Genomic DNA, 27032 nt, shown 5'->3' on the forward strand with positions numbered 1-27032 from the left:
AATGTTGGCTATATTCAAACTAATGAATACATATGATAAAATGTAGGCCTATAATATTTTTTTTTTACAAAGAAAGAGTACACTTGAAATATTGTTGAAATTGTAATTATTGTTGTAATTGTAACCTTTTTAATAAAATAGCTAAACATATTTACAAGATAGATGTAAGCAAAATCTTAAATGGTCAATATAAGTCTTCTTCTAAATATATCTTTTGTCATTGCATTCATTCTTGTGGCTGAGTCAGTGTCACACCTGAATGAATGGCTCATTATGCAAGGCATTATGCATAATGGGTGGGGCATTGTATTCTCAGGTGTAAATCACTCCTCCTTCACGCCCCCCTCACATATTGGCTTTCCAAGCAAAACATGTCTTACACAATTTAAATCAATGTATTGCTTTATGTGAACGATAAAGCAAGACTATTTTCACATAATTTTGAAGCCAGAACTCGAAGCGACAACATCCATTAGTCAAAAGTCTTATTGACACATATTTAGTATTTGTTTTGTGGTCTTATTTCAGCAACTTTCATTTTTATTTTTTTTCAATGACCACGCATAAACATTATTCTCTTAAAAATACAAACATCTACATACATGTTGCTCACATATTATAATAGCCCTGTTTGTGCTATATAGAGTGAATTTACACCTTTGCCATTAACATGTTTATAAATAACTGAAAAAGCACAAATGTCAGGGCATGTCAAAACATCCCAAGGGCGCCAAAAACACCTTAGACCCCAGAGGGTTAAGAGGAGGAAAGACAGACATAACAGAAAAAGAGAGAAAGAGAGGAAACCCATGTGATGCATTTTTTCACAAGTTTTTCAAGAACTTTTTTTCTCTTCCTACATTTTCTTATGGTATCATCCAAAAAAATATTTATTTCCTCAAGGAGATAAAAGGAAATTTCCTTTTGAAGATTTCTCTGTGAGCTGTAAATGTCAATAGAATCTGTATCATCAGACATGGCATCAATACTATCATTGCCTGTACAAGTTAATGACCCACTCGGATTCATTTCATCAGATTCCTCACCATTATAGTCACTTTGCTCGACGTTCCTGATACCTGGTACAATGACACTAGTTCCAGCTGTGGCGTTCTCAGCATTCCCTCTGCGAGTGACATCACTTACGCTACACTCAGCTGACTGTATATCGGCACCTCAGGTGACAATCATTTGATTGTAACCCAGAAAGACCTGCGATTTCATTGTCAACAAACTTTTCTAAGGTGATCATAGCATCAACATCTCCCTCTGAAACAAGTTGTTTCGCTCCTCCATGCTCCTTATGTGGACACGCAATCCGCTTATGCCCTATGTCACCACAATCAAAACATCGCAAGTTACCAGTAGTTGCATAAACCATATATGATCTTCCTTCATACTTTACACGAAAAGAGACATCCAATGTATTTTCTGGAGAGTCCAAAACATGTACACTTGTCTTCTAAAAGACTGAACATGTTTTAAAGATGGATGTTTACAACCTAAAGAGATCGTTCTGAACTCGCTAGCAAACTTACCGAATCTCAGTAATTCACGTTCCAACGCCTCATTAGAAATAAAGGGCGGAATATTTGAAATAATGATTTTACTGGAAGGAGCATAAAGCAGAGTAACCTTCACAAGATTATCACGTATGACAATACCATTTTCAATCAACCTGCTAGCAGTGTTTTTCTCTTTTACAAATACAACAATTGCTTTGTTCATTTACAATTGCTTTGTTCATTGTCCTCTAACATAACGTCATCAGGTACACACCGCACACCATGCTGCAAAGATAGAGATGGTGTCTCTTGAGATGCCATCCTATCGCGCACTTTTGTTGTGCTCAAGATGAAATGCTTACTAACAAAAAAAAACTGTCAGAACATGCAAAAGAGAAAAAAGTGAAAAGAAAAAGACAAGAAAAAAGGGAAAAGAAAAAGAAAAAAAGAAAAAGTTTTGCAGCGCAGTTCTCACTCAACGCCACTCACCCCAGAAATCCCAGCATGCAGAGAGAGAGAGAGAGAGAGAGAGAGAGAGAGAGAGACCTACATTTTCTCAGTCCTGGTGTGATTCTAAAGGGGTCTCCATGGTCCACACTAGAGAGAGACAAAATAAACCACAAATGTTTAATTAAAAGTGTGCAAGAAAATGCAAAAATATCAGTCAGCAACAACTTATCTGTACAACTATGGTGTTTAAATAGATTTAACTCTCACAAGAGCACATTTGATTCTACCAAGGGTTAGTTTTATTCCAGGAACATACTTTATGCAAGTGTACAAAAGCAGACAAGGATACTTTAACCTGTTAAGCTGCAACCCCACTTTTGAAAAATCTCCAGAAATGACATACCCACACTGAAACAGATACAGTTCATGAACCCTTTGCACTAAAAGCACAAGTATGATCTCATTTGAAAGCTGACACCTGGCAGTTTATTGTAAATGTAGAATTAATTATTGTCATAATAAAAAAAATTGTTATAAATAGCTTCAAAATTTTGTAAAGTTATTAGAAATTTATTTTTATGAAACATCCTCATGAAAATAAAATTGAAGTTGGCACTGTAGCAATCTAGAAATGCACTACAGCTAAAGCCACATGTCTAAACATTTTATATTTGAAGTTCTGAAGATAAGTCTAAAACTCTGTATTTAGTTAAATGTTTTTCAAGATCATGTCATATGACTTTATTTTGATTAGACTCTAAAATGCTGCTGATGTTTAGTCATCTTCTAACCATCTATTCAGTCTTTTGTCTCTATTGTTTTGTGGTGCAAACAAGCCCCATTCAGTCTCAGTCTCCCCTGCACACATTCACACCTCTCCATCCTGGTTATGGCTCTAATTATGCATTTCTTTTGTCTGCATTATAATTACTAACAACTGGCTATTCACAGGCTATTCATAGGGTTTCAATACCTAATTTTTTTTTATCAAAGTTCTCAAGAAACTGTATCAAATGCCCTTCTTGAATAAAGAAACATTTCAGTAAGCATTCCTATTTAGAAAAAAAAACATAAAATAATAACTGCTAAGGCTAGGTGGCAGGTGCACCTAGAGCTAGCTAGCATGTTAGCTTAGCACACCATCAATGCATGACCATTTATGAGATTAAAAACATGTTTGTGCTCCGAACTTACTTTATAACGCATGTCGAGTGTTTTAAATAATCTTCTGTGATCTAATTTGACTTCAGATAAAAAAATCAGACAGAAAATATATAATTTTTTAGTATTCTGCACAATGATAAAGTCAATCGATTAGCATTACATTATAAATATAATCTATTATTATAAAAATACCTGACATGGCTTGAAGAACACAGGCAAATCAAATATCATTGCAATCATGTTTTTTTGTCTTCAAAACATCTTTATCTGCATGTTACAGCGATTTCTGACGATAGCTTTGTGTGTGTTCGAGGCTTCGTGGAATGTCACATGATTATGGGTCTTCTTCATGTTCCATATATGGACTGTTATTGTGCATATAGCGCCCTCAGGCTGCTGGTATGGATTGAAAACAGAGTACATCACAGTATCAAACGCTCATAATGATTACATCGACGCATTTGGGTATAAATTCAATAAATATTATTCTTGTCTATAGAAATATGATGTAAATCTATGAGAATCTATCAATATTTCTCCAAATCTGCACATTTTTGAGCTAAAGCCCTGAGGGACGTTGTTTTGTGAATCGCTTTCATGACGACAGCACAGGAGTGTTTTATGAATGGAGAGGCTGACGCGCATAATTCATATTAAAGGTATCGACGCATTTTTTCATTTTATAACTCCTGACACAAATTAAGACATAACTGTCACTATAAGTTTCTCAGAATACAATAGTGGTCAAATACTGAAACTTGAGTCTTATATCTTTTTAATGATGTATAGTTTGTCAATGCATAACATTAAATCTGATAGTAACTTTGACCTAAATAAAAAAAAAAATGCTTCAGTGCGTCGACGCACTGGTGAAGCTTAACAGGTTAAGTGTGCAGAAATATGTCTAGTTTCAAGTGATATGAAGGCAAGGTTGCCAGGTCCCAGAAAAATGTCCGGCCCAATGTCGACTCCAAACCCGGCAAACCTTTAATATAAAATGCCAAACTCAATTAACCTGCCTTACAATTCCCTATGCGTTTCTACCACAACTGTATTTTTTCCTTTGACTGCATTTTCAAAATTTCCCTACCAGTCTATTAATACTCTACTAACACTCGAATGAGTTAGTAGACATGCAGGTGCAACGTTACTTATAGTCAACAGAATGTGTTAAAGGGACCATCAAAATAAAGTGAAACCCTGATGTCACCATCATTATTCTTGGAATCTTGTGGCAAATTCAAGATGCTGGAAATGTCCTTAAGAACTGTGCACACAAGTGCAACAATAAGTTTTGGTGTTGTTTTCAAGACAAAGTCTACACACCAATATTGGATTCAAATGTTATGTTAATTCCTGATAAATAAATTCTTGATCTCTTATGCAAAGTACATCATCATTGCTGGTAGTTCAACTAATTTTACCCAACTGAAATTAGCAGTATTAGTAATATTGGGTAAAACTTCCTTAATGCATACTTGAGTTTCTCCAGTGAGCAGTTTGGATCATTCAGTTTATCATTGAGCAGCTTGACTCCTGAATCTCCAGGGTGATTGTAGCTCAGATCCAGCTCTCTCAGGTGTGAGGGGTTTGAACTCAGAGCTGAAGACACATAACCACAGCCTTCCTCTGTCACCATACAGCCTGACAAACTACAGACACACACACAGTCAGATCATCTACAGACATACATACACAGCCATATAAAAACACATTTTAACAGTCAGACAACCTACAGAGAGATAGATTAAATAAGAGATTAGGCATTACAATTTTTCATATGTCGTTATCATACGTTAACGTGCTTCTCAATCTATATTTTTAAAGAAAGAGATATCCGAGTATAACAATGGAGAGGATCTGATGAAAGACATAATAGATGCTAGAATTATCAATTAATTTAACAAACGTACAATTATATGCAAACAGTTAAAATCACCACACATAAAGTTCAGGCCATCCTCGATCAGTGTGATAATTTACCCATTTTGATGCTTATATCACTATTAACACAAACTATTCCTAGCTTGAATAAAAAGTACTGGGCATCCAAAATATCTAATATCAAATGTTACACACCTCAGTATCTCCAGCTTACAGTTTGAGCTCTTCATTCCATCAGAGAGCAGCTTCACTCCTGTATCCTGGAGGTTGTTGTTACTCAGATCCAGCTCTCTCAGGACACAGTTTGAGGATTGTAGAGCCAGTAAAACAGTTTCACATTGCTGAGCAGTGAGATTACAGCCAGCAAGACTGAAAGAGAGAAAAAAAACCCACAATACATTCTTAACCCCTTTCTACAACTGGCAATTCAAAAACACCAACATAAAATTCATTCAAATTAAAATGAAATCTAAAACTGAGTAAATTATACTCAAGATAATTTACTTGACACAACAACAGAAACTATAATAGTATTTACAGATAACTCTTTGTAACTTATGAAATAAACACTCACAGAGCTTTTGTGCAGTTGATCATAGCTGGTATCAGTCTTCTTCTACCCTCATCTGATGTGTTGTATTTCTTGAGGTCCAGCTCATCCAGCACCTTCTCTGACATCTGAAGCATGTAGGCGATTGTTGAGCACTGAGCAGGAGAGAGTTTCTTTTCTGAGAGTTTGTCTGATTTCACAAACTCCTGAATCTCTCTGGACAGAGTCTGATCTTTCACTTCCAGCAGACAGAGGAACAGATTGATGGATCTTTCAGGGGAGATTCCATGTCCGTATTTGATCTTCTCTTTAATGTACTGTGTGGTTCTCCTGATGCTCTCTGAGCTGTTCTCTGTGTGTGTCAGTAGATCCTGTAAGAGTCTCTGATTGGACTCCAGTGAGACGCCCAGCAGGAACCGCAGGAACAGATCCAGATGTCCATTTTCAATTTCAAGAGCTTGATCTACTGCACCTTTAAGGAGATTTTGTACTGAAGCGAAATTCCTCAGTCCTGCCATAGTTATACTTACATGAAAGTAAAACACATAGAAAGCAGAGAGAAACTCCTGAATGCTCAGGTGAACGAAGCTGTAGACTTTCCTCTGATGAATCACAGATTCCTCCTTAAAGATCTCAGTGCAAATCCCAGAATACACTGAGGCGTCAGTGATGTCTATGCCGCTCTCTCTCAGGTCCTCCTCATAGAACATCACATTGTCCTTCATCAGCTGTTTGAAAGCCACTTCAGCAAGTTTCACAATCACTTCTCTGTTGGACTTCAGGAGTTTCTCTGGATCTCTTTCTTCATACTTCTGATTCCTCATGTTGATCTGAATCAGCAGGAAGTGGATGTACATTTCAGTCAGAGTTTGAGGGATTTCTGCACTCAGATCTTCTTTCAGGAGCTTTTGAAGCACAGTGGATGAGATCCAGCAGAAGACTGGTATGTGACACATGATGTTGAGGTTTCTTGCTCTTCTGATGTGTGAGATGATTCTGCTGGCTTGATGCTCATCACTGATTCGCTTCCTGAAATATTCCTCCTTCTGAGGCTCATTGAATCCCCGAATTTCTGTAAAACGGTTTATGTATTTGGAAGGGATCTGATTGGATGCTGCTGGTCTGGAGGTGATCCAGATGAGAGCAGAGGGAAGCAGCTCTCCTTTAATGAGGTTTGACATCAACTCACCCACTAAAGAAGTCTCAGTCACATCAGAAACTTTCTGAGCATCTGAAAACATCAGTGTGATTCTGCTTTCATCCAGACCATCAAAGATGAACACAACTTTACACTCCTCATAAATCTTTGAGTCCAGACCTTGAAGTTCAGGATGAAACTCCAGCAGAAGTCTGTGAAGACTGTACTGATGATCTCCAATCAAGTTCAGCTCTCGAAATGGAAGCACAAACATGAAATCTACATCCTGATTGGCTTTTCCCTCGGCCCAGTCCAGAATGAACTTCTGCACAGAGACGGTTTTCCCGATTCCAGCGATGCCTTTAGTAAGAACATTATGGATTAGGTCTTTTTCCTCACATCCTGGTTCAGGTGAGGCTTTAAAGATGTCATTGCAGAAGATTGGAGTGTCTTGTGAGTGAAGTGTTCTGGCTGTTTTCTCCATCTGTAAAACCTCATGTTCTTCATTCACTCCTTCTCTCTCTCCCTCTATGGTGTAGAGCTGTGTGTAGATCCTGTTCAGGAGGGTTTCATTCTCTTGGAGTTTGTTTCCCTCAAATAATCTCTCATACTTGTTCTTCATGCTGGTTTTGTGCTGGTCTTTGACTCTCTGCAGGTCTCCAGGCTCCAGTGTGTGTTTCTTCAGGACTGCTATGTTTTTTTTCTGACTGATGTGAGTTTGATAATGCGATGTAGAGGACGGTACAGATCTGATCAGCTCACAAATCTTCCACCTGCTGAAAAAATAAAAAAGCAGCAAAAATGACAATTGCAGTCATTACAATAAGCATCAGAAATATTGTCAATATATCAGTTACTGGATATTACTTTGGTGTCTCTTTTCGAGTTGCACCCTTGTGCAGTGCATATGTTGCATAATCCATTTTTGGATTACATTAGGTGTTATTTCATTGAGTTTCTTAAATTATTTTAAATTATCTTATTTGTCTGAGATGAACAACAGTAAAAAGGTAATTAAGTTGCACTTGCACATAGTTGCTCGCGCTGAAGTTTATCAGAAGAAGCGGTCTGAAATCATAAAAAAAATAGCAGCTCAAGCATCACTTAATCAACATTCAATAAGGCACTAATCACATTATATTTTAAAATATATGTTAAAATCACATTATAATGATTGATATGTTTTGATATATATATATATACAGCTCTCCAGTCAGGGTTGGAAATGTCAAGATAGGCGGGCAAAAATGCTCCTGATACACTGTAAAACATAATACATAGATTTTATTGATATCTAATCAATAAAATTGAGGCAACAGATTACAAGCAATATTATTAATTAAATTTAACAAATTTTAATTGAGTAATAATTAATCCAATTAATTCCTTAAAAGTTAACAATTTAAAATGAGTAAAATTTACAAAATATCTTTTATTGCCAACATTGAAAACACCTGATGTTAACAAGCAGAATCACTGAAGGAGAAAACCATAATTAAAGTCATCATTATGGAGATCAGTGTGTGTTTTAGTTGGGCTCTTGATCCTTAAATTATTAACGTTATTTTTTTTTTGGCTGCTGTACATGAGTTATAACAGCCAGATGAACAAATAGAAAAGATGATCTGATGGTGTTGGTTGTGTTTTAACATAATCATTATTTCACAATCATTTGACCTGAATCACTGAACTCATATAGAGTCCAATTTATGAGTTAAGTTTTCTTTATTAATTATAGCAGCACTGGACTTGTACGGCATACTATTTTTTACTTTTACAATATAATCCAAATAATTTCTAACAAGTTTCTCTTATACAAAAAAGAGACACACAGACATCAATAATCAGCCTGTGAATCTCAACAATGGTGACATTTATAAAGCATGTTGCAGTGCATTCTGGGTTCCACCGATCAAAACTCATTCATGGCTCCCATCATGCATTGCGGCATGAATAAATAATGAGCTTATGATCAGAGGTGATCTGTTTGTCACCATTACTGAGATTCATACGCTAAATCTTGATGCCTGTGTGTGCCTAAAAAAAACAATGTTTAAATATATTTTTTTATTATTGATCTGATCATTTGGATTTCATCGAAAAGGCTAAAAATATTATGGAGCTATAGTTAATAAAGTAAACCTAACTCATAAATTGGACTCTATATGAGTTCAGTGATTCAGGTCAAATGATTGTGAAATAATGATTATGTTAAAACACAACCAACACCATCAGATCACCTTTTCTATTTGTTCGTCTGGCTGTTATAACTCATGTACAGCAGCCAAACAAAACTTAAAGTTAATAATTTAAGGGTCAAGAGCCCAACTAAAACACACACTGATCTCCATAATGGTGACTTTAATTATGGTTTTCTCCTTCAGTGATTCTGCTTGTTAACATCAGGTGTCTTCAATGTTGGCAATAAAATATATTTTGTAAATTTTACTCATTTTAAATGGTTAACTTTTAAGGAATTAATTGGATTAATTATTACTCAATTCAAATTTGTTAAATTTAATTAATAATATTGCTTGTAATCTGTTGCCTCAATTTTATTGATTAGATCAATAAAATCTATGTATTATTTTTTACAGTGTAGTTCAACAATGTGACATGAGCAAGATCACTGTTTTTGTTTAATTTCTGAATGAATTTGTGTTTTTGAACAAATTGATCGCTAATTCAGTACGCCCTTCATATAAACAGTAACTTGCTTTGTTCCTGAATGAATCAGCTGTTTTGAATGAATCGGTTGAAGGATTCAATGACTCAATCATTAAAACTTGCTGCCACCTATTGGCGGCTTTTGTTTCCCATCTAAAAGTAGGTCTATTATTTAATTTTTTATAACATTTCATATTTCTATATTCATAGTTTTATATTTAAACATTAATATCATAAGATTATTTATGCAATTGTAATTGGAGTGCAAATCCATAAATACCACATCTAAATGTCACTTCATGCAGCTTCTGTGCAGTACTAAGATGAATTTTGTTTACACTTATTTCATTTGATTGATAACAATAGCCAGTTATTCATTCAGAAGAAATCTGGTCTGTTTTGTCTATGTATTTATGAAAGTTTGGATCTACAAAATAATATAAGAGAAGAAGGCATCCCCATGCACATAATCAAAATGGAGTCAGACATGAAAGCCATGCTGCAACGACTACTGTCGGAAAATAATAGCTCAGTAACAACTGAGTCATGAAGCCACGAGTTGGTGCTGAAATATATGAACGAGCTTCTGGCAGGAGATGTCAGGTGGGCTAGTGCCAGTTGCCGTAAGGGAGGAGTTTCAGTGTTGCTGGAAGATTAATTGAGGAGTCCAGAATGTGTGGGCACTCTCTTGTCCTTCCATAGCAACAGTGGGACTCCATCTTAATGGAAACTCAGTGAAAATGTGGTTTATATAATGTGTGCTGGTGCGTGCGTGCGTGCGTGTGTGTGTGTGTGCTTGTGTGTGTGTGCATGTGCATGTGTTTGCATGGATGATTTACATGCAATTTAATGTGTGTGCATTATTTAAGATGGCTTTCAGGTCAATAAAATAACATAAAAAAAAATACATTTTGGATTTTTATTCAACTAAGGTGAACATCCCTTACGGAACGAAAATATATTTCCTATATATGAATTATCAATATACACAGCAAAATCCCCAGTGTTGAATTTAACACTGCTCAGTGTTTATATAGTCCACACTATAAGTAACACTGAAGCAGTGTTAAAGTTAATGAGATAATTAAGTGATTAATTGAGTGATGATTGAGCATTATTGAAAACCTGATGTTAACATGCAGGAGAAAATCACAAATTTTAAGTCACCATTATGTGATCAGTAGCTGCTTTAGTTGGGCTCTTGACCCTTAACATTTTTAACTTTAGATTTAGTTTGGCTGCTGTAATTGAGTTATAACTGCCAGATGAACAAAGAGAAAAAGTGATCTGATGGTGTTGGTTGTGTTTTAACATATTTATGTTTGACCTGAATCACTGAACTCATTTATTTGGGAAAATTGAGAAGACAGTGACAGTGTAATTTCAGGAAAGGGATTTTGTGCTTCTCTGTGATGGTTTCACCACGCACCCACTGCAGGCTTCTGGAATGCACTGTACAACACTTTTAATAAAAACATCTACCAGTCCTCAAATGGCCAGTGTCTCACCTGGGGTCAGAGGTCACTGCTGCAACACTGAATTTAGGACGATCCGCAGTCATGGATTGATCACTCTTCACAGACTCACAGCTTGATGCAAGAGATGGAGGACTCATTTCAGAGGCAGTGTCCTCATCTTCTCTCTCATTATGGAGACTCATTTTAGTTTTCTCCTGCTCTCATTTGCCAAAAGAGTGTGGAGAGACTGATTTCAGACCTTTTATGTGGAAACACAAAGTTAAATTATGTAGTACAATTATACAATACAACAAAGTAAAAGTAAAAAACTACAACGTTAGTACCAGTAGCGGTTTTTGGCACGGGCGAACCGGGCAGTTTTTCATGGCACATGGGGGGACAACATCTTTAATGTTATTATTTTAATGTTTATGTAAACAAAAGGTGCATATTGATGCTAATTTTATTTGTTATTTGCTGGTTTTTGACATAAAACTTGGTGAATTGATTTAGTACTTTTTGAACAAGATTCTGTGATAACCGTGATCATTTTGGTCACTATAATCATGAAATAAAATGTTCATGTCATTTCATCTTTAGTTATGATCAACTATGATCAACTAAAATCAACTTTATGTGTTTTTACAGTAGCCTATAATATGCAAAGATTAAAAAAATAAATCTCTGATTCTGTTCTTTTCTCTGACATTTAAGGGTGACATATATAGGCCTACAAAAACTCTTTTAGGACTAAAACAGTTTGGATAGTTGTTAATATGAGAGTTATGAGACCTTATTTAAGAGATTTAAGTATTGTATTACATGAGTAGCTCTCGTCCAGTTTCATAAAAAAAAATTAAAAAAAAAAAAATCTATTTTGTGTCAAAGTATAGTTTAACAAGTCATAACTTAAAGTGTGCCATGCATAGAATTTGAGGCAGTAACCAAGGAGCTAATGGTTCCTCCCTGAAAGTTAGATTAATATAGCAATAGAAGGAGGGTCGAAGGGGGTCTCGCCCAGGGTGTAATTCAATGTACACAGTAAAAACCCCAGTGTTAAATCAACACTGCTCAGAGTACATATGGTCCCACTCTACAGAGTGTTAAAATTAACACTGAAGCAGTGTTGAAGATAATGAGATAATTAAGTGATTAAGTGATGATTGGCCATTAGTGGTGACACCTGATGTTAATAAGCAGAATCATTGATGGAAAGAGAAAAAACAATAACAGAAAAAAGAGAAACACAAGAACTACAACTGACTTCGAGTCATTACACATTGTTGCACTTATTATTACCAGTTTGACTTTATTTCTGTCATACATCGACAAAAGTTCTTGAGATTCAACAGAAGTTTAGACGGTAATGTTTTATGGAAGTTTTCTTTTCAAGTTACCATTATGGTGGTCAGTGTTTGCTTTAGTTGGGCTCTTGACTCTTTTCATTTTGTTAATGTTAATTTTTCTCTGACTGTTCCATCATTGTGTTTATAAAACACATTTGTTACTGCAAGAGAAAACATGACCTGCTCACAATATGTTTTGATGATAATGACATTATCATCATGTAGTGACCTGATTCACTGATGTCATTCAGAGTCTAAATCTTTGACTATATGCTTGAGTTCTCATTTTAGTATTGATGATTGTAGCTCTGAGATTCTACAGTTTGAGATCCAACAGCAATATGAAAAATTTTGAAAATACTTTGAAGTAAATGCAAAGAAGTTATTGTGTTAAAACACACAGACATCAAGAATCAGCATATGAATCTCAACAATGGTGACAATAAACAAACTAGTGACGAACAGATCAACTCTGAACATTACAAAACAAGCTATTAAAGTCAGAACAAAACAATAGCAAAATAAAAGAAATCAGAAAAAACAATGAAAATTACAGGACAATTCAGCTGCATAATTTATTCATGCTGCAATGCATGATGTCAGCCATTGATGCGTTCTGATTGGTGGCTCCCATCATGCACTGCAACATTAAGCATTTGTTTGATTGTCACCATTGTTGAGATTCATATGTAGATTCTTGATGTCTGTGTGTGATTTTAAAACTTTCAGATCATTAAAATATTGCTGGAAGTAGCTACTGTAGTGAAAAATTAAAGCATTTGGATAATCAGCTTATAATGATGGGTGCCATCATTGAAACAGGTCACTAGTAATTTGATCATCAAAACATAACCAGGGATGCATTTCCAAAAGCATCTTAAGCCTTACTTGATTGCAGACCAAATGCAATTAAAGGTCTGTACGATCAAATTAGGCTTGCGATGCTTTCAGGAAACACAGCCCAGATCATAGTTTCTCTTGCCACAACACATATGCTCTATAAACACAAAGTTGGAGCAGCCAGAGAAATACTAATGTTAAAAAGTAAAGGGTCAAGAGCCCAACTAAAGCAAACACTGACCACCATAATGGTGACGTGAAATGAAACATTCCATAAAACATTACCATCTAAACGTCTGTTAAATCTGAATAAGACCGTGTGTAGATGTATGACAGAAATAAAGTCAAACTGGTAAAATAATAAGTGCAACAATGGTTCAAAGTCAGTAGTTCTTGTATTTCTCTTTTTTCTGTTCTTGTTTCTCTTTCCTTCAGTGAGTCTGCTTGTTATCATCAGGTGTCACCACTAATGGCCAATCATCACTTAATTAATCACTTAATTATCTCATTAACTTCAACACTGCTTCAGTGTTAACTTAATTATCTCATTAACTTCAACACTGCTTCAGTGTTAATTTTAACACTCTGTAGAGTGGGACCATATGTACTCTGAGCAGTGTTGATTTAACACTGGGGTTTTTACTGTGTAGAACCGCCACTAGTACAGTCTTAAACTACATGACATTGCAATCTAATCTAACTATAATTATTTTTATCAAAAAATACTGTGAAAAGAAAATCTCATTTTCTTGAGCTGATTCATCACACTGACTATCAACAATCTCTACAGGAACATTTGATATTCTTCTTAAAGGCAGGGTAGGTAGGATTTATTAAAAATTAAAGATCCAAATTTGTTAAAACTTTCTATATATATCAATACATAATTAAAATGTAAGAACTCTGAAAAAAAGAGTATAAAAAATCAAGTGACTCTAGACCGTTTAATCTGTATTAAACACAGCTCATTATTTCGATTCGGGACGAATCAAAGGATTGGCTTAGGCGACTGTCACTCTCTCGCAACCATGGCAACCACCCTTTTGCCACACAGCACCTACCCACTTGCGCGCGACCGTTTGATTTGAGGAGTGCGAGAGGCACGGAACCTGATCACACCTCCGTCCAGTAGATGGCGGTAATGCACTATGTTTGCAAGCTGCCAATAAAATCTATCGAAGAAGAAGAAGAAGGCACTGAACCTAGGAATACCAAAACAATGGCAGAGAAAGAGCAATCTAAATTTACAGTACCGGCATATGCAGTTAGTGAAGGCAAACCAGGCAAAAAAATGCCCCTTCCCCTCCGCTTGTCTCAGGTAAATAATGCGTCCTCTAGCTCAGCGGTCGGAGTCGCGCGTTCATGTGTTTTGGGGATGTGGCTTTGGAAGAAGCACAGAAATGAGGGGGTGGAGTGAATGGAAATAATGAGATGTCTTTAAAACAGTCGTGAGAGGTCTACAGACACTCGATTTTGATACTTTCTTTTTCAGAGTACTTACATTTTAATTATGTATTGATATGTACATAAAGTTTAAACAAATTTGAAAAATAAAATTTTTAGACCATTTCTACCTACCCTGCCTTTAATATCTCTCATTTTTACTAACTTTATTAAATTGTAAATTGTTTCCCATCAATTATACTGCCCTTTTTTTTCTTTCTTTTTTTTACAGAACATGTCTTTTATTAAACAGAGCTGGATACACCTCTCTCCTCTTCTTCCCCAAGCAAGCAAACAACAAAAAATTAATTTACAATCCATGTTGTTAGAATTACTAAGTATTTGGTTTATGCATACAAATGCAGTCACATAAATATTAAAGCTATATCCTATGATTTTAACTTTCATTATACTGCTGTGAAAGGCACCGTCTGTTCATAATAGTGTCACGTTTAAAGTCCAAAGATGATGAAGATGTAAGTTTTGTAAGAAATTGTAGTCTGCCTTGACCCAGATTCCACTCCAAAATATATTTTAGAATGAGCTCATCCCCAAAATGGCTTAATTATCAAAGAGATGAAAGAAAGTCAAGTTATATTGTTTCTTCACCATTAATTCGGGTTAGTCACATCCTGAGCAAATAGTAGTCAGTTGCAGAATGGGACTGGGTGTGGGACACAGAGAACCTTCTCAGACAATGGGGTGCCACAACTTCATACAGACCACAGCTGTTGCAACAATAGCAACTTCATTTAAATTAAGACCAAGATAAAAGGTTTAAGATTTGGATGTTCTGGGTTCATTCTGACGCCGGTGAACCCAAGGTGCTTTGTTTACCTTGCCACTGCTTTTGCTGTAATAAATCTCCTTTTTGAGATCTTTGACGTTCACATAATTTTTTCTTACAGTTTCAAAATAGTAACAAGGTTTATTAACAGAAGTGAACAACTCGAGAGTGTAGAGTAAACACTAACAATCCCGGACAAAGAATGAGTGAGGATAAGGAACTTAATTAAATGATGAACAGCTCTGATGAACAAATGCATATCCATTGAAACTGATTATGGAAGGAAAAGGAAAACAAAGGAACACAAGAACACAGGTGACTAAACAGACTAATAGAAAACTAAACCAAAACTGAGCATAACTGTGACTAATAACTAATTATTTTGGCCATAATAAACATAATTAATTTTACTTAAACAAACAGAAACAAAGACTCATGGATTTCGAATGAGAAAACGATCATCTGCAGAGAGAAACCATTCTAAAGACATCAGAGAGGGGCTGGAACTAAATTACATTTATTTTATGTTGTTGTTAATTATTTATTCATTTTAAATATTCAGTTATCGTGTATAATTTATGTATCCAGCCTTAAAGTCCTTTCTAAATGTAAAACCCTAGTAAAGGCTATGTGGCATTACAGAATCAGGAAGATAGAGGGAAAAATAAAAAATAAAGGAAATAGTAAAAAGATAATAATAATAAAAAAAGAAATTATAATTTGGTTGAAATTACATTCTGAAGAACCTTAATCTGCTACTATTAAGAAATATTTAGATTTAGTTGCATTGGATCTGAGTGAGAAGGACAGAAAGCTCTCAGATTTCATCAGATCTTCATTTGTGTTCTGAAGATGATTGAAACAGGTTTTACGGGTTTGGAACGATGAGGGTGAGAAATTACAGACATTATTTTCATTTTTAGATTTACTAACACTTTAAACACATTAAAGCAAAACTGCAGTTTGGCTATTTGATTTCAAACATTGTGAACGTTGTTCAGGTATTTTTGTTATACTCAGGTACTTTCATTTACCATTTCCTTATTATTTTTTTAATGTTTGCTAGAGCAGTGGAGGAAGTGGAAACTGGACACCGTTTGAAATAAATGTAAAGTAAAAGGCATTTTGAAACTTACATTAGTCTTTATTATTTTGTAAAGTTTAATACTGGTGTGGTAATCTGAATGCAGTATTTAGCACTGTTGTTGTGCTGTGTCGAATTTGAACACTTAAACTACAGTATAATATATAAAACAAACCATTAGTATTATAACTATTGTTATATAAAACTAAAACTATTATTATTATTATTATTATTATTAGGCTAAAACAAAGATCACAGGATATCAAACATAATTTATTGTCGAAATATGATGATTTGTGTTTTAAATTCCATGAAAGAAAAGCAAAAACCTAAATAGCAGCTCATTTTAATATCACTATGGTTGCTTGAAGAATGAGTTCTGAACTTACCGCAAAATATGCGACAGTTTAAACACCCAGAGTTAAAAGGTTTAAAGTCAGGAATGGCGTTTCTTCTCTTCCTACTCTTTTCCTTGTTTCTACCTGGTAAAGGTGTGTCTTTTTTTAACCACTAATATGAAAAACAAATGTACTCCCTCAAGTGGCGCAAAGAGTCATTACAGATTCAACAGGACTGTAATCTGTATGAAGGTAAATCAGTAGCAAAACTCGAGAGCACGTAAATGTGAATTTGAAAACTTGTACAATAAATATTTGTACTTGTACATGAACATTTACACTCACAGCTCCAATGTGAAAACCTGTAAAATAAAAATCTGAAGTTGAATGTTGAAATTTGCACTCGCATACAATAGTCACAAACCTGTATTCTGAATTTGAAGCTGCAGACAAGTAGACACAAATGTGTAAAATGCCATTCACAGAAATACAATGACAGACACAAACTTGTAATATATATTTTGCGTTTAATCTTACGTTCACATTCGCGGTACTTCCTCAATTAGGCACTTGCAACTTCTCAAATCTGTCACTGCAATTTCAAATTTCGCGCCTTGACTTTTGCTACTCTTTTCGCGATATATCAGGTGCAAAACTAACTTGTGCACTTGAAACTCAGGCGGTGAGAGAGAAAGGGGGGCGGGAGGAGGGGGGGTCAAAGGAGCCGTTTTATTGGTTGGCAGCTAGCCAATGAAATGGGACTTCGATGATGTCACGAAACTCGTGTGCACTGAAACGCTAACATGGCTTAATGCATTAGACTGCTATTAAAAGAAATAAACGATATTATCAAACTCAGTAAACACAATGCTTATAATGCATACTACAGAAAAGCAGATGAGCACAGAATATGACGAAAGAAAGCAAATGTGTGTTCAGTGCAAATAAACTTGCTGCCTGTGTTTTATTAATAATTTAACGAATTATGTGTTTTTTTTTTTTTTTTTTTTTTTTTTTTTTATAACTGTTGGTCCATTAAGCCTTAAGCGTTTTCTTGGTTTTCATACAGAAAAGCAGATGAGCACAGAATATGAACACAACGCGTTTAATTGAGACAGTGGTATTAAAAGACCAAACTCAGGAAACACCATACAAATAAAGCAAAGCAATTGAGCTCTGAATATGGATGCAATGAGTTTAATTGTACGTTTTCCTCCCACAGAAAACCAAGAAAACGCTTAATAAGGCTTAATGGACCAACAGTTATAAAATAAAAAAAAAAATTAAAAAAAAAACACACATAATTCGTTAAATTATTAATAAAACACAGGCAGCAAGTTTATTTGCACTGAACACACATTTGCTTTCTTTCGTCATATTCTGTGCTCATCTGCTTTTCTGTAATATGCATTATAAGCATTGTGTTTACTGAGTTTGATAATATCGTTTATTTCTTTTAATATCAGTCTAATTAGACTCTAATAATGCATTAAGCCATGTTAGCGTTTCAGTGCACACGAGTTTCGTGACATCATCGAAGTCCCATTTCATTGGCTAGCTGCCAACCAATAAAACGGCTCCTTTGACCCCCCCTCCTCCCGCCCCCCTTTCTCTCTCGCCGCCTCTGAGTTTCAAGTGCACAAGTTAGTTTTGCACCTGATATATCGCGAAAAGAGTAGCAAAAGTCAAGGCGCGAAATTTGAAATTGCAGTGACAGATTTGAGAAGTTGCAAGTGCCTAATTGAGGAAGTACCGCGAATGTGAACGTAAGATTAAACGCAAAATATATATTACAAGTTTGTGTCTGTCATTGTATTTCTGTGAATGGCATTTTACACATTTGTGTCTACTTGTCTGCAGCTTCAAATTCAGAATACAGATTTGTGACTATTGTATGCGAGTGCAAATTTCAACATTCAACTTCAGATTTTTATTTTACAGGTTTTCACATTGGAGCTGTGAGTGTAAATGTTCATGTACAAGTACAAATATTTATTGTACAAGTTCTCAAATTGACATCTACGTGCTCTCGAGTTTTGCTACTGATTTACCTTCATAAATCTGATACCTGTGTGTGTGTGTGTGTGTGTGTGTGAGAGAGAGAGAGAGAGAGAGAGAGAGAGAGAGAGTGTGTGTGTGTGTGCGTGTGTGTGTGTGTGTGTGTGTGTGTGTGTGTGTGTGTGTGTGTGTGTGTGTGTGTGGTGTTTTAAATCCTCGGAATGGCGTCTCTGTCATCCTTTACTTTCACTTCTAGTCAGCTGTTTTACACTCCACTGTATGAGAAATAAACTCCCTCTAGTGGCAGAGAGCGTCATCACAGTCTCAGCACAACATATAGATGTGTAGCAGTTCTCTATGGATCCGTCTCACTGTGTTGTGTATGCAGAGCTGCATCTGCACATGGGAAAACCAAACTGAATCAGAATAGGCATGTCGAAATCAAGGACAGAGACAAACAGGCCACAGCAGTTGTCAGGAGTTCTGCTCTTTTTATTAAATTGTTCAACTGTGATCGTATTGTGGAATGATTATTTTTAACAAAAGTACAGTGATACGTTTTACAATACTTTGTTTATTTCACAATAAATTGTAAAATAAAATAAATTTAATTAAATCTTCAGCTTCAGCTTCTAAGGCATTTCTGCTGTATAAAAACACAGTATATGAAACAGTACAGTGTCTTCAACAACGGAATATAGCTGTTATAGTAACATTATACATTTTTCACATGACAAAAGTCAACATCAAATTCAATATCAGTTACCTGCACGTGGGGAAACCAAACTGAATCAGGATAGGCACTCACTTAAAAATGTTGGGTTAAAAATAACCCAACAAATAACCCAACAGTGGGTTGTATAGCACCTTCCCAACTGTGGGTTATTTTAACCCAATGCATTGGTTTAAACTCCAGATGGGTTAAAATAACCCAACAGTTGAGTTAAATATTTATTTTTATTTATGACATTATTTTAATAAATAAAACACACATTGTTTTCAAATACAGATTGTTTATTTGTATAAAACAATACATATGCTTCAACAAATATATTTTTCAATTACAACCTATATATTGGGGAGTCTAGCATTTAATGTAAATATACATCATTGTGTACATAAATTCAAAATACACAAGTGTACATACAACACACATAACAAATTCAAAACCTATGCAAATATGTACAAACAGTACACATTCAAAACCTACACAAAAATGTACATAAAGTACAAAAAATGTACAGCATACAGCAAACAAAAATTCTAAATGAACACTAAATTTAAAACTACACATTAATAACCTACATTTAATTCAATAACCTATACAATAAACAATAAAACCTAATCACAAGTTTATTAAAATGTCTTCACTGTACACTGAATGCCTTGATGTGTTATTGTAAACATACCTTAAGTAATAAAACTACAAATACATATGTTGACTACTGGACCTAATGATGATGATGATCAAAGTTCTTAACGAGGCAGAAACTCCTCCAGATATATTAAAGTTTGCATGCAACAAAAACTCCCAAAATGGGTGCAGAGGTCTTGAAATAGTTTATGTCATAGATGTAAAACATATTTGAAACACATTTATTGCTTGAAATAAAATCTTCTGTTCAACTCCACACTGAATATGATAAAAACGTATGAGTTCTCTTCGTCCCCAAGCATCAAGCCATGTGGATCCAGGCTTGTCTCGCTGTTTCTCACTTGTCTCCAACCTTGAAAGAATAAATAAAGTTCAGTTGGGCATGCACTGTGACAACATCAACAGTGTTAAAATATGAAAAAGTTACATCAAAGCAGTGCTGTATTGAATTAAATTATGGTCACTCTAATTAGTCATTACACCTGCTGTTAAAGGGTTTGTTCACCCAAAAATGTAAACTATGTCATTAATTACTCGCCCCATGTCGACTTTCGTTCATCTTCGACCTTTTTTTACTTTCAAATATTTTTTTTTTATAGGTCAGCTCACACATGGATAACGACCCACGTTTCACACAGCAGTGGACAATTTTACCATATACAAAGAGTCACCCTTACAAAAAAATTCTACCTGTTCCCTGGACTTTGAGTATGTGGAGGTTCAATCAAAATCACATTGTAATGGCAATCTCTAATTCGACATATAAACAAAAATGGAAAAATGGTCTTAATGGAAAAAAAAATGTGTTCAAATAATCAGTGATCATAAGTCTGTGCTGTAATTAAAATTATGACATTTATTAATTCATATATAACCTAATTAATTCATTTTTATATATCAACCTTGCATTTTTTTTTAATATAAATTTATCCCATTTAATGACATTTCATCATATACTTTGATATTACTGTATTAACAACATAACTGATTAATAAGTTGTCTCCACCCAGTAAGTTTTTTTTCTCTCATCAAAACGATTATGTTCATCAGTGGTTGTATATCAAGCAGGGACACGCAAACGTTTGAATTATTTTGTTATTTCAACAGAACGAATAGAGAGTTTCCGCAACAGTTTGAAGCGCGCGTCGAGTGAAGACAATGCAGTGTGTGCGTGAGCCACACGAGTAAACACTGTATCTGCGCCACTGATCGCAGCGGCAACGAGCACTTTCATCACTTGATTAAAAAAAAACACATTTCAGCGCTAGTATCTTATTTAAAAAATGAACGAAATGAATGCTCTGCCAGTTAACTGGAGATGTTTTATTTAGAGAATTTGTAGAATTGGTACATTCAGGGGGGAGGGGGAGACGGGGGAGCTTTACAGGGGGTATGACTTATCTAAATGAGATGTTAATGAGCCCTATTGTCATTCCCAGAAGGGTGAGAACTTGCCAATCTTTAGAAGCAGATTTCTACCATTTCAGTTTTTTTGAGTGCCTACCTTCAAATGGCCACAACTTCTTCAAATATTATCAGATTTACATGTGTTACACATCGTTGGAAAGCTTGAATACTACACTTTCAGAATATGTGAATAACTCAAAATGCCCCAGAACCGACTTGTGTCCCTACTTTCCGTGACTGGTCACGTATATAAAAGAGGCCTTGTGTCAGTTAAACAACACAGTTTTATCAACCATTGATATTTAACCCTATTGAGTCTCTGAAAGAGGAACTGAGACAACTACTATATGTGGCCAAAGACAACGACATGATTTCTGAATCTGAACTTGAAGAGTGTCTGAAGAGTGGCATCATTCTACATGCTACCCAAAATCCACAAGTGTGTTGATAACCCTGCAGAGGGACCTGTTATCTCTGGTCATGACAGCCTCACTAAACCAAGCTCTAAGTACATTGGCTATTTTATTAAACCCTGTTTGTCTTCACTTCTGGCATTTGTCCAAGACAGCACAGATGTTCTGAATAAGATCACACAACTCCAAACATAGGCTCTGATACATAGACAGATCTGTCTAGATATGGATGTAGAAGCGTTGTACACTAACATTGAACATACATTAATCCCAACATCAAACTATCTTTGGAATATAGTAAAGACTGTATTAATGTCCTTGACCTAACTATCTTTAAAGACGATCATGGTGCCTACACACTTCAGTGTTTAGAAAACCTACTGACAGCAGGAACACTATTCTGCTAAAAGCTTCCACCTATAAGTGGTTGAAGGAAAAGGTTCGTTATGGGCAATTCCAGAGAGTCAGGAGAATTTGTGACCAAGACAATTCATTTGAGTGTAAAGCAAAAGAGATGACCTCACGTTTTAAGGAACGGGGTTATAAAAGCACAACTCTCCAGAAAGCATATCACGGCCAAATTTGTAAACAGGGCATCACTTCTACAAAGAAACCCACTCAAGCTAACAAAAGACAGACCCATTTTTGTCACTTCGTATAGTACAGAGGCAGAACAAATTAAGAGAATAATAAGAAAAAAATTGGGGTATTATTGAAAGTGATGATGTGCTTTGGCCAGCTGTTTCTTGAGACACCTCTGGTCACTTTCAGGAGATGTCCTACAATTCGAGATAAACTGGTCCCGAGCCATTTGAAACCAGAAGGCCAACAAACGTGGTTGGGATCTAGACCTAAAGGGTCTTATAAATGTCAACACTGCAATCATTGTACAAATGTATTACAGACTAAAACCTGCATTTTATATATATATATATATATAAGTAATACTTGAGTCTTCTTTGAAACACAACATTAATCTGAAGTTAAACCTGCCTTCTGGAAGGTTTAATTTAAGATCAATTTGGTCCTGGAGGAGCTTAAACTCTGGACAAGACCAGGAGTTTAGGACTAGATAAAGCATGACAGGTAAAGCAGATTTCTGTAAATCTGGTTTAAAGGGCTATTCAAGGAAACCGCCCCATAATGTCTTTTCATCAGTAAATCTGGATAAGACTCCTTGAGCTCATCCTGAAACTGTACATTGAGCTCTTTCTGCCAGAAGGAGGCAGTGTCACATTGAGCTTGTGGATTGAGAGAGTAGAGATGGATTGAACCAAACTCTGTAAATGAAGTTGTGTTGCACAGAATAGAACAATGAGTGTATCTTAGACAGTAATTGAATTTAGACATGTTCAGACACACATTAATTTAATTATAGAAAAAAAAAATATATATATATATTTTGACCGGGCCAGCAGAGAAGGCACACCACTGCTTAAACTTGAGATTGAGATTTAAAAAGCCTCAAAATAGTATCTATGAGTTCCTTGATTTTATAACATTGATAAACATATTTTAAGTGTTGAAAGTGGCTCAAGTAAGGCAATTGCACCCTTTTTTCCATTGTTGGATGGTTTTAATTGCACTGTAAAACCTAACAGTAATATTAACTTAATACAATTGAGTTCACAGCACTCAAATATTACCGAAACTTGAATGACTGAAACAGAACTCAAACTGAATGAGTTATAGAACATTTCTAGATCCCAGAATGATAATTGTATAATTAAGTGATTAATTAAGTGATGATTGAGCATTAGTGATGAGCACCTGCTGTTAACAAGCAGAATCACTGAAGGAAAGAGAAACACAAGAACTACAACTGACTTCCAGCCACAGCAAAATCAACTGGAGATAAAAGAAGACATTAAATATCTCAAGATCTCAGCAGAGGAGGATTAAACAACTCCACGAACAGCATTACAAGCTTTACTTATTATTAACCACTTTGACTTTATTACTGCCATTCGTCTACAGAAGTTCTTATTAGAATTAACAAAGGTTTAGAAGTTGATTATTTGAGTTTCATTTAAGGTCACCATGATGGAGATCAGCGTTTGCTTTAGTTGGGCTCTTGACCCTTGACTTTTGCACTTAAGATTTTCTTTGGCTGCTATAATTGAGTGTTTATAAAACATATTTGTTATGGCACAAAAGGCAAGGAAAAGTCTGATCGGGTGTTGATGGTGAAGGACTGATGATGGCAATCATCATTTAGTGACTTGATTCACTGATTTCATTCAGAGTCTGATCTCTGATTAAAAGGGTAACATATTAGTTTCACTCAAAACTTGATTCTACAGCATAAGAGCTAGCCATGTTGTGTCCATCAAATAATATGAAGGATTTTACAAAGAGTTGTGCACAAAAAGTTTCACAGAAAAGATATTGCATTACTAAGACTCACACACACATCAAGAATCAGCATATGAATCTCAACAATGGTGACCATTAAAAAATGATGCATGCTGGGTACTAGCATAATACAAAACTTATCCATGGCTTCCATGCATTGCGGCATAAATCATTTTTTAATGGTCACCATTGTTGAGATTCATATGCTGATTCTTGATTACTGTGTAAGTCAGCATGATACCATAGAGGTTTTTAAAATCTGATCGTCACAACAATGGGCCTTACAGCAGAATCAGATCTATTATAATGAATAATACAAGTAATACATCACCTGTCTAATCAGAGATTAGGCTCTGGAAAAGATCAGAGAATCAAGTCACTAAATGATGATTTTTATCATCTTAACACAACCACATGCTCATATTTTCTTTAGGCGTATGTGCCATAACAAATGTGTTTTATAAACACTCAGTTACAGCAGCCAGAGGAAAAACTGGTGTTATAAAGTCAAGGGTCAAGAGCCCAACTAAAGCAAACACTGATCACTATCAAGGTGTCTTTAAATGAAACTCAATAAATCATTATCATCTAACCCTCTGTTCATTCTCAATAACAACTTCTGTAGACGCATGACGAAAGTCAAACTGTTTAGTAATAAGTGAAGCTGGTAATGCTGTTTGTGTAGTGGTTTAATCCTCCTCTGCTGAGATCTTTAGAGATTTAAACGTCTTTTATCTTGAGTTGATTTCATCTAAGGCTGTGGTTGGAAGTCAGTTGTAGTTCTTGTGTTTCTCTTTCCTTCAGTGATTCTGCTCATTAACAGCAGGTGTTAATCACTAATGCTCAATAATCACTTAATTAATCACTTAATTTATTGACTGCAATGTATATCTACTTTTAGTAAACTCACCTGAAATAAGTTCAGAGTACTCATAACTATTGTTTTTATAAACTTAATTGAATTGAGGCAATCGGTTTCCTCAAATGAAATGAGTTAGCTTAACTTGTTGGGTTTTACAGTGAATTAAGGCAATCGGTGTCCCTTAAATGTAATAAGTTAGCTTAACTTATTGAATTTGACTTTGTATTACTGTTTTAGCGGACTCGATTAAAATAAGTTCAGAGTACTCATAACTATTGTTTTTTTATAAACTTAATTGAATTAAGGCAATCGGTTTCCTCAAATGAAATGAGTTAGCTTAACTTGTTGGGTTTTACAGTGCAGATTGCATGTATTCTGCATTAAATAATCAGCATTTGGTCACTGGATTTACACCCAGTCAACACGTTGATCTCACAGTGATCTCTCCATATGACCACAATGTGAGTTCACAGTGAGCTAAAAGTGTAACCTCACAGCGCACTCGCTGTGTGCTCATTTTATGGCCACAATATGAGGTCACCCCAGCTATAAATGTTATTGGATTTGAACATTTTAGTTGAAAATGAAAATGAGGTTGACGTCTAAACATTTGATGTCAGGCTCCAACTTCATTAAACAACTCCACAAACAGCATTACCAGCTTCACTTATTACTAACCAGACTGACTTTATTTCTGTCAGACGTCTACAAAAGTTTTTATTGAGAATTAACAGGTGTTTAACTCTAATGTGTTTCATTTGAAGTCACCATAACAGTGATTAGTGTTTCCATTAGTTGGGCTCTTAACTCTTATTATATCTTTTGTCTTTTTTGGCAGCTGTGACAGTGTGTTTGTCAAACACATTTGCAGCAGCAAAGAACGCTAAAGTGAAACGAGATCAGATGATGATAGTTACCTGTTGATGGTTTTATAATCATCATGAAATAGACTGCTTCACTGAGATCATTTGAATCTAACAACTGTGTTGTACCAATAATTTATTCTCATCACAAACCCTGTGTTACTGCAGCGTGAGGTCCAGCAACATTATAACAATCAGTTAGAAGATTTTAACAAACATGAACATGAAAAATGGATCCACCGTGACACACAGAGATATCAAAAATCAGCACATGAATCTCAACAAGGGTGACAATATATATATATATATTTAGATAAACAGATTAATTCATAACATCACTGAAAAGCTACTAAATGTCACAAAAAAAAAAACAACAGCAAAAAATAAAAGCACATATTTAGAATTAAAATAATAGGACAATTCAGCTGCATAATTTATTCATGTTGCAATGCATGCTGGGAGTTTTGTACAATGATGGTACCCAGCATGCATTGCAGCAAGGTACTTTAGATTGTCACCATTGTTGAGATTCATACGTTGATTATTGATGTCTGTGTTTGTTATCAAACAGTAATTTTTTCGGTGCTCATGTTTGTTAAAATCTTCTAATTGATTGTTATAATATTGCTGGAACTCATGCTGCAGTAACACAGGGTTTGTGATGAGAATATATTATTGGTACAACACAATTGTTAGATTAAAATTACCTCAGTGAAACAGGTTACTTCATGATGATTATAAAACCATCAACAGGTAACCATCATCACCTGATCTCGTTTCACTTTAGCTTTCTTTGTTGTTGCAAATGTGTTTGACAAACACACTGTCACAGCTGCCAAAAAAGACAAAAGATATAATAAGAGTTAAGAGCCCAACTAATGGAAACACTAATCACTGTTATGGTGACTTCAAATGAAACACATAAGAGTTAAACCTCAATAAAAACTTTTGTTGACGTCTGACAGAAATAAAGTCAGTCTGGTTAGTAATAAGTGAAGCTGGTAATGCTGTTTGTGGAGTTGTTTAATCCTCCTCTGCTGAGATCTTCACAGATTTAATGTCTTCTTTTCTCTTCAGTTGATTTCATCTGAGGCTGTGTCTGAAGT

At 35.2% G+C, this 27032-nt stretch overlaps 1 protein-coding gene across 1 annotated transcript in view; it reads right to left on the reverse strand.

Moving 5' to 3' along the window:
* LOC311286327 (protein NLRC3-like) overlaps nucleotides 1–16808 on the reverse strand; it is a 32955-nt gene extending 16147 nt beyond the window's left edge. Inside the window, exons 1-6 of the mRNA XM_084402492.1 lie at nucleotides 16705–16808; nucleotides 10867–11074; nucleotides 5578–7467; nucleotides 5199–5372; nucleotides 4598–4771; nucleotides 2056–2102 (exon numbers count right to left, since the gene is read on the reverse strand). Of these exons, the coding sequence (XP_084258618.1) occupies nucleotides 2056–2102; nucleotides 4598–4771; nucleotides 5199–5372; nucleotides 5578–7467; nucleotides 10867–11018 (2437 nt within the window). The 5' untranslated portion in view covers nucleotides 11019–11074; nucleotides 16705–16808. The remainder of the gene's footprint in view (nucleotides 1–2055; nucleotides 2103–4597; nucleotides 4772–5198; nucleotides 5373–5577; nucleotides 7468–10866; nucleotides 11075–16704) is intronic.
* Between the last annotated feature and the right edge of the window lie 10224 nt (nucleotides 16809–27032).

This window comes from Rutilus rutilus (assembly GCF_951802725.1).
Source record: "Rutilus rutilus genome assembly, chromosome: 2".
Classification (NCBI taxonomy): domain Eukaryota; kingdom Metazoa; phylum Chordata; class Actinopteri; order Cypriniformes; family Leuciscidae; genus Rutilus; species Rutilus rutilus.